The 9,588-nt window shown below is 40.9% G+C and overlaps 1 protein-coding gene across 1 annotated transcript in view; it reads right to left on the reverse strand.

The window, feature by feature from the left end:
* Nucleotides 1-6,977, reverse strand: part of LOC104275011 (secretory phospholipase A2 receptor-like) — a 34,554-nt gene extending 27,577 nt beyond the window's left edge. The window contains 5 exon segments of the mRNA XM_009870838.1: nucleotides 921-1,064; nucleotides 1,736-1,849; nucleotides 2,910-3,083; nucleotides 4,242-4,409; nucleotides 6,602-6,977. Coding sequence (XP_009869140.1) covers nucleotides 921-1,064; nucleotides 1,736-1,849; nucleotides 2,910-3,083; nucleotides 4,242-4,409; nucleotides 6,602-6,947 — 946 coding nt within the window. The 5' untranslated portion in view covers nucleotides 6,948-6,977.
* Nucleotides 6,978-9,588: the final 2,611 nt, after the last annotated feature.

The following is a 9,588-nucleotide window of genomic DNA, read 5'->3' on the forward strand; positions in this document are numbered from 1 at the left end:
GCATATTAAGAACTAATTTTTTTTATCTTCAAATGCTGAAAAACAGAGTCAGTCCAGATGACATAAGGAGGCCAAAACACAAGCTCCATGCAACATCACCTACCAAGCAAACTCAAATTCTTCCAACTTTATTTTATGATTCAACTACCTGGGCTGCTGGACTAGTGCAAATACACTCATGGATCTTCTAGTCAGTTTAAAACATGTAGTAACTCACGTATTACCTCTGAACATGACTGAAATTCAGCTAAAGCTTTTGGAGATGCATAAACTACAAGAAGTTTGGGTAAGTCCTTTCTCATTATCTGAAACAAGTAGGGAAAGTTTCTTTTAAGTTATCAGGAAGAAGTGGAACCTTTGTAAGTTGGTCTTATCAAAACAAAAACTAATGTGCTCATAAACTCGGTTCAGTGTTTATCTTTCCCACAGAATGGGAGTCTGAGGCAGTCTACGTACTATAACCTATACTCGTTATATAACTATTTTAAAAAAAGAGAGGTACAATGCTTTTTTTGTATACCAAAAGTCCAATATGTCATAAAAATAACTGCAGATTTTGAGCTGCGTTTATACAACTTTCTTCTCCGTGGGCTACTGGTCAATTCCATCTGAAGCTGAAAACCTATTTTTAAACTCAAAAGGATGACTCTGTTGTAATAGCAAAAGAAAGAAAACATTCTGTAAGCCTTTGATCACGTAAGGAACCAAATAAACGCTATGTATATTAAACCTACTTGTTACTTTTAAGACTTTCGACATGTTTTCCAGGACTGTATTTAAACAGAAGAAAGTGTTACTACAACTTAAACTAGCAAACCCATACATTTTGCCCAGGTAAGATTGCTCTGTGACTTTATATTCTGGTGGCTTCCTGTTCTTCCACACCCACCAACAGGACACAGTAACACTGACAGACTTACCCAATGTTTCATGCTCTGTCCTATTTAAATATTTTTTGCACACAAAAGGCAATCCAGATTCACACAAATAGCTTTGCCAGCCGTACTTCAATTTTGAATTAATCACTGCACAATGATTTCCTCTAAAATGGTTATCAGAGACATCTGCAAACACATTTTTGAGAAGCACAAAATTACAAAAAACAATGTTCTTACTTGTAAAATGGTGTTATAAAGCTCTCTGCATCTTATTGAATGAATGTATAAACATCCCTGCACAGCCAAACTTCTGGTAATATTGAACCAATACTATGGACAGCTTAACCTTAACCATGATTTACACATGTGTGGCAATACCTCTTCGGTATTATATGCTGTTGTCAGATGAGCAGCTGAAATAAGCTCTAGTGTCTATGTTATATCTGCTGGTTGACACGTCTCAAAACATAGCAAATCAAGTCAAAAAGTTCATGTTAATGTGCTCACATTAATTACAGCATGTTAATCTAAACAAATTGAAAGTCCTTTCCTCCAGGAAAACAGCTAGTGCAGAGTTTTTAAATATGCAACCAGAATCTTAAAAACACCTTTAAAAATAAATTACAAAAGGACTAAATCAATAATGCCTTGAATAGATCCATCTCAATGCTACATCCCTAGAAGCAGCTTTTAGTTCATGAATATGAATAAATATTTCTTTTTTTTTAAAAAGTTACACTCGTTCACTTGATTCACTTTCCAAGTGTAGTTGTAGAAACAGCAGCCTTTTATCAAGAGGCTGTTACAGAGAGCATATAACTACACTGCCCTAAGTATCCAAGAGGAACATCAAGTACTTGCTCTCCAGTTCACAAACGCCAGCGGTGCTCCATCTGACCACTGCCAGCCACCACCTTCCTCCAGGCGATTCAGGCCCGTCCACAGCACCATGTCTGTGGTATTTAATTGCCCTGAAACAGAAGAAATAAACAAAGTAGTACTTCCTGCTTTCCTCGTGTTTTAAAATATCTGCCAGTATAGATCTGATGTCCTACCTTACTACAATAGGAATAAAATAAAACATCAAATCAGCCTGCAGAAAGTTCAGGCTGTTTTTTTTCTGTCCTTAGAAAAAGTCTATTACTTTGTTAATCAGCACAGAGATGAACAGGAATAAACTCAGAAGCCTGCATCCTTCAAAAGCTACTCATCCTGCATGCCCTTCCTGCAGAAGCTGTTGCGGACCTTAAAAGTTCAATCTCAAACAAGCACTTACATAAACACCAGCCTGTTTCAGCTTTCCGTAAACCAAACAGCTTTCAGTCCTTTTACAGCCGTATCAAAAAGCTAACGAAATAATTCTTAAAAGTTCTTGTTCGCTTATATCCTGCAATTGAAAATCAGCAATAATGGGAAGCAACAGGCAAGAAATCTGAGGCAGCCTTTCGCATACCAGCTCTACCACCCAGTCCTCCACTTGGCCCTCCTCAGGCACACCACAATACCCACGAAAGCCACACTGTCAGAACGCTTTGCAGAACTTGTTGGAGATACTTGTTGCACAGGGGAAAGTAAAAGGCTTGTCAGAGTAGGAATACTATCCTTTTATGAACAGAGAATTTGCATTTTCCCCATGCGGGACATTTACTTCAAGCCTACAGAAACATTCTCGTCATTCATATCTCGTGAAGTCCTGTTTGCAAAGAAAACTTAACAGGAGAAAAGGACACCAGGGAACACTGCAGAGATGGTAAATGTTTGTATAATTCTCCAAAGAACACACACACACACTCCATTACAACAACTGCAAGAATAAATGTCTGTGGGAGGGTTATTAGGGTGGTAACCTACCTTCAACCTTGACTTTTCCAGCAGCTCTACTCAGATGTGTTACATGATGGAGCCTCAAAAGCAGCAATGGGAGTGACATCACGCCGGATATTAAGCTCCAAAACCTACCCCTCTTCCACGAGTAAAGAGGAAATCGAACTACAAGTTTCCTACAAGGTCCCCAAAGAAATGCTTACTCACTGCTTAAGTTAGCTATGTAGTCCTGCTCTTCGGGGTCGGTGATGCTCAGCAGGTCCCCTCCTTGCAGCTGACAGGCAGCCCGTGCCTCACGCCAGGTCAGCACAGACACAAGGTTGAACTGGTAGCAAAGGTGAGTGTCAGGGTTCTTCTTCCAAAAAATGTTGCAGCCGCTCTCTGCTCAAAAACACACTTGTCACCAACAGCCCAAGACTACAAACTAATGAGAAATGTAACAGCTTGAACAATTCAATTAATTAATGACAGTAGCATCCCACTGGAAGCACAGTTATGAACTCCTTTCATGCTCCTGTGTTAAAGAACATAAGGAAATAGGGCACTATGGAATAAAACGCTGTTCCATATTTCATATGGTTGATAAAATACTCAGGAGCTGATCTGCAGCCAGTGGTGATTTTAATAGCTCTCATAAAGCCAACAGAGCTACACCAGCTGATCCGTTGTTCCTCAAGCTGAATGTTGAAATATTCAGACTACGAACATCTCACTCCACTTGTGGAAAAGCAGTCACTGGATCGCTTTTGGTCTTGTACTCAAGAGAATAAACTTGCTAAAATCACAAAGTGTAATAAGCAAGGCTGAAAATACCACCTATTACGATGGCAATCCCCATTACAAAGACACAGTTACAGCTGGTTTTAAGATGTTTTGGACAAGAGATCTGAAATGCAGCTTGAGCAGGGAGGGCTTTCCAAACCACTTCTGCTGACAGGAGGTACTATTTCCCTCATTCATGCAAGAAGCTGAAATATGAATGAAGTTCATACATCCAAAAGCTTTCCAAGGCTTGTCAGAGTAGGAATACTATCCTTTTATGAACAGAGAATTTGCATTTTCCCCATGCGGGACACTTTTAAAGCTATTGCCTCTAAGTCTTGTAGACCCAAGATATGTCCAAGTAGCACACAGAAGAGAAGGAATGTGCAAGATGTAACACAGTCAAAAGCAGAACGTGACTTTGCAAGAGCGCCTGAACTCCCCACACTTCAGAGAAGCTCCTGATACATCCCCAGGACAGAGGATGCAGAGGTGTAGTTGCAGAGGAAGATCAATGAGCTGTCCAGAACAACATCCTTTTGCTGCTTCCCCTGTAACTTTGCTTTAGGGATGAGGAATTGGGTCTCCAAAGGCCAAACATGAGAAATCATCATAAAATTTGCTGAAGTCTTCTTTTGCTTTTTAAAAAAAGACATTTCCTTCCAACAGAAGGGGAGTAATGCAAAGCAGTGTGTATCCTAGAACTACTAATAAAAAGCAAAGAGCGAAGAATCTCTTGGGAGGGTGCAAGGGGAAAGAAGAGAAGCAAAATCTTACCAGCACTTGGGCAAAATCCCCATTTTTCATCTTGTTCATAGTGAGTCGTTGTAGCACACCAGTCAAATTCCTTTCCATCTCTGGTACACTCATAATACCATTTGTTGTTATATTTAAATGGAAAAACACACGGGAAACCAAAAGAATTTCCCAACAAGGTGTATGTTTCTGGAATAAATAAAATGTAGAGATTAGAGGAATGAAGACCACAGAAATTTCTATGCCCCCAAATTTCATTATTCCCAGTTTTAGCAGCAATAATACATAAAAAAGCTATTTCCTAATTTTAATTTATAATCAATAACACAGCATTACATGTATGAGCAGCAAAACTTCAGTGAATAGAATTTGGAAGTAATACTTTCTGAAACTGCTTACTATGAAACAAGGTACATTCTCTTATCTTACTAAAACTGGGGGAAAGAAAAAGAACAATCAACACATAAAATCTGGAGTTACATTTTAGAACAACTACATAAAACGCTAAACAGCACTCAGTGCAACTTTTACTTATTTTTTATTCGTTAATCCAATGCAGACAAAGAGTTTAGCATTATTTCCCTGGCTCCTCCTACTCTTTATAAAGTGGTTTTCTAATGTTTTTTCCACAATCTCTTTCCCATTCTATGGGAAAGGAAATGTGAAAAACAAAGGAATATTAAATTAACTTTTAAAAATAAGGTCTCACACCATGGGGAATAATAATCTATCTAAAGAACTGTTGTTACATACATCTGTTGTCACAATTAATTAATGCCTCATGAAATACTTTAAATATTTTTCTATTGTGAGTACCAAAATATCCAATGCAACTGAAAGCTTTAAAAGCTTTACCTCAGCAAGCATCTCCTTAACCTTAGAGCTTCTACAAAAGGCCAAAGAACCACAGTCCCAATTAGAATAAAATTGTTTGTCAAAGATCCCATGTTGATAGCCTAAAGATCAAAGTCCTTCAACTACAGAATCCGCACACGCTGCCAGGTTCCTAGAGGTTTCCAGAGTTAATGGCTGGCTGCGCACATACACAAAAAAAAGATGTTTACACATTGTAAATCCCCTTCAAAGCCTTCTGATACGAACAGATGATATAAAGAACATGGGTAAAAAAAAATTATCAGGATTGGTTCTCTGCCTGCGCACTACCATGCCGCTAGCTACAGAGGTGCAAGGGATTATCTCAGTAGTGACAAGCAACCCAATTCAACAGCTATAGACCTCTCACCACAGCTATATACACTTTTTCTTTGGAGGTAGAGCTGCCCTCAAAGCCTGGTGGACTTATATTTGCATGTGCCTAAGTTAAGGTAGAAGGAGGAAAAAAGAAACCGGACGTGAAAGGGATTTTGTCAATGCAGTTAATTACTTTGGTCCAGAAACAAGGCCAGAAGCATCTGCCTGAGGCTGATGCTCTTCTGCCAGATGTTGCAGTACTAGGGCTAAATCAGGTCTGCTTTCATCTTGCTATGTGTACATAGCAAATGTGTAAGGCTTTTTTGTGGGTTTAGGTATTTTCTGTCTGTTCTTAAGTACAAACTCCACTAGGTTTTAAAGAAGAGGTTGGACACTACAGTGCTTTCTCACTCATCACAGCTCCCAGAGGAAGGGCTTTGGTAAGAGCAGAAGCCAAGCCCAGCTACAACTCCAGAGGAAACCACTGCGACCAGATCTGCAACTCGAACACCCAGTTCAAACAGGGAGAATCAAGAGTCCGGTGTGAGACACGCTGTGCAAAACATCAGGTGTCTCCTCCTACAGAAATGCCGAAGAAGGGCTCAAGGTACAGCACGTCTGTTGCCGTCTGTAGTCAATGGGTTTATCTTAGTCCTTACACTTGGAAAACTGTTCAGGTCTGCAGACCTGCATCTTGACACACATTCTTACACCTTCGCTGCCTGAACAGCAGGATTAATCAAAAGCATGATCTCCACTCCAAAGTTTGGCACGTTCAGAGTCCAGGTGCTGAACGGTGCAAACATTCAGTTCTTGCACGCTGGGATCACAGCCTGATTTTCAGTGACCGCAATTTCAAATCCTTCACAATCTCTCTTTGGGTTTATCTGATAATGAAAGCTGAAGGACAGGCAACAGCAAACCTTAGTTCCCCTTTTTATTTCATAGAGGCTTTGAAATGAGCCTTTCCTGGTTTGCATGGGTCCATAAAACAGATGCTTTTCTGGGTCCATACAACAGATAAGGGAAAAAGTTAACTGTGCTCACATCAACCACTGCATATAAAAAAACACAAACTGAGTTCCAGAGCACAATAGAGGCTGGAAAGGATCACAAGCACCTGACCTTGCTTCAGCAGAACTTTTGAAAAGTTTTCCCATCTACTTTCTAGGGTAAAATTTTATTTTTACCTTGAAATGGGTGTTCACAAAGGTCTTCATCATAGGACATGTACTGTTTCCACTGATAAGTAGATTTTTGTTTGGCCACAATACGTTTGCTGTTTTCAATGGCTAATTTGTACTCTGATACACCAACTAATGCTTTTCCATCACAATTCCACCATAACGAGTATCGAGTTGAATCACATTCAAGCAGACTTAACGGCTGCTCTGGTCTACTGATGTTCAGTCCTAAACAGGTACTTCTGCCTATGTTGAAAAGACGGTGATTGGATACCCATTTCCATAGCATGTCTTCAGAGAGTTGACTGCAGTCTTCCAGAACAAGGCCAACTGTGTCCACTTTAATGCACATTTCGGAGTCTTCACTTTGGATAATAAATATCCCTTTATCTGTAGCGGGGGGGAAAAAAGTTTCAGTCTGTAATACTGCAGTTGATCAAATAGTATCATAAGACAAATGTTTTAGTTGGAACTATTTAGAAAGAAAACTGAAAATATCCATCAGAATAACTGACACTTCAGAAAAATAAGAGTAGTGGTCTAAATTTTCTGTCAGCTGACTTTTTAACATATGGACTACTTGCAAGATTGCAGCGGTCACCAAGAAATACTCAGTAACAGAGCACACGTTTAAGTGTTACAAGAAGTCAGACTGTATACTGTGAAGTAATACTCGGGGGGTTGGAGAGTGTAATTAAAGTAAAAGCTAAAAAGTGTAAGGCTGACATTGCCATATTTTGTGCCATATTCATTCTTCACTCTCTACAACTACAGAGGCAGAGAGAAAATATTTTGCACTGTAAATAGGATACAGAAAGGGTAGGATTTATCTACACCACGAGAGCTGGTGGCCAAGGGTTAAAGTATGCCTTCCCTATCGGACGCATACTGTTCAACCATACACGACTACCCTGGACCGCAGCAGATGTTGAGGGGTTAGCTTGACATCCCAGCTTTCTTGAAATCATGTAGAAATTCACTGAACTATGTGACATCACATTATAAGTATGTGGAAAAAAAAGTCAGCTGTTTAAAGTCTTGGGAGCGAACGCTTAACTGAGCATATAGACTGAAAAAAACGAGGGCAGCTAAGGAACTGGAAATCAGCAAAATATAAACTTATAACAGCTCAGCCACTTCATTCACTCTGAAATCCAACAGTAATTAACCCATGGAGTTCCTCTCATATTATAGGCGAGATATTTATTTTACGCCTCAGATTATGCACTGAAAACCTGAGCAGCGCTTCCATTTTGCCTTGAAATTTTACAGCAATGATCTCTGCCACGTGTGCTTTCTAGCTGCTGTAATCACTCCACCTACCATCTTGAAGCAGTAATTATTACTAAAAAACCCTCTCAAACTGACATAGTCCACATCTAAAGTACGAGATGCAGAGGCCCACCCAGACGCTGTGCCTCGGTTTAGTACCTACAGTTTAGGTGTAGCTCTAGAAAAGAGAGATTCCTCAAGGAGTAGGCCAGTGAGATATAACAGACAGGAGATCAGCTCACCAACAGAACATGCTTGAAACAAGCAGAACGAAGAGGATATACATTACAGAGAGGTTTCTGGTTAGAGACTCTGCATAGAGCCCATCAAGCAGTGTGACTTACAGAGAGAATGGTCACGCTGCAGACTGTATCACTGGTAACTGGGACTGTTTTCTGCATTGCTATAGGCACTGGTAGCTTGTGATGGTGTAGGAGCAGGTAAGAATCAGCTTATTATCTGTAATTGCATCTCCCAAGCACCTAGCAGCTGTCCTAAATTAAGTCCTTAACTCTTTGGGGCAGAGCAAGATTCCTTTAATCCATTTTATCTCTACTGCTCTCAGGTGTCTGAGCTCACTGAAAAACCATCAGACAACACTCTATGATAGATACCCAGCTTGGCCCTTTGTTTTTGAGTTTTCTGTGAAGTTGTGTGGTTTGTGCTGGTTTCATCCCTCTTATCCAACCCAATCCTCCGTAAGCAACCCAAGCATCTCTATCTGCACACCCAGGAATGGTTTCTGCCTGTCACGCTAGGGTATGTCTTTGCCACAGCACTCATATCTTAGTTGTCCAAGAAAATACTCTGTTCATTTGCTAGGTAAGTGGAAGCTGGGATGTTGTTAGCGGCAGTAAACACTGGTTGATGAGGTTAATTCACCATGATACTGGGATTCACACTTAAATAAACTTCTTATGTAAACTCTCCCTCTACCTCTACCTTGACAGCACATGGCAGGAGCTTCATGGGGGTCGGGGCAAGCAACACCAAAGATGAAGGATTCTCAACCTTTGAATGCCTTTATCTGTAAGGCTCTTAGGAGCTGCAACAACTGTTGAGAAAAGATAAGGGGCTTACGCAGTCTACACAAATAACGCCGCTGGATGATCTCCGTGAATAATAGCTTGCTTCCCTTTTTCATTGTGCATCAACTTATGCCAAGAACAGCCTAAACCACAATTCTTTAACCACATGGCCCCCTCCTGAATGCGGTCTCTGCTCCTCAACTACAAAATGCAACTGGCAAGAGAGTTGTGCTGGCCTGAGGACTGCCAGATAACCGCCACCTCAAGGCAGAAGACAGGAACAGATGGAGGCTCAGTGCCAGCTCTGCAGGCCTCAGTCTCCTCAAACAGGGCAATAAGGCAACTGGAGCAACACCAAGCTCTGGAAACCCCTCTGGGGCTACCTCTCCTTTCAGGTGGCAAAGCTACACCATCCATTTCACAAGGGCTCTCATGTAAGGGGTTTGTTACAAGGCTCCCAGGGTCAGGGAGGATTCTATGCCCGAAATCTTCCAGATGAAAAGCTGCTGGTGCTCTGTAAACTTGCAAGATCCAGAGGCCCCAAGCCAAAAAGGATATAGGCTATACTTTAGGAACCGACAGGGTGAAGGGAGACCTTTGGAAACATCCCGTCTCTCCTACATCCAGGCCCCTCCATACCCGGTCAATGTGAGGAGAAACAAACTCCCAGAAGTGAAGAGTTGTGAAGCCACA

This window comes from Apaloderma vittatum, unplaced genomic scaffold (genome assembly GCF_000703405.1).
Source record: "Apaloderma vittatum isolate BGI_N311 unplaced genomic scaffold, ASM70340v1 scaffold8306, whole genome shotgun sequence".
NCBI lineage: Eukaryota > Metazoa > Chordata > Aves > Trogoniformes > Trogonidae > Apaloderma > Apaloderma vittatum.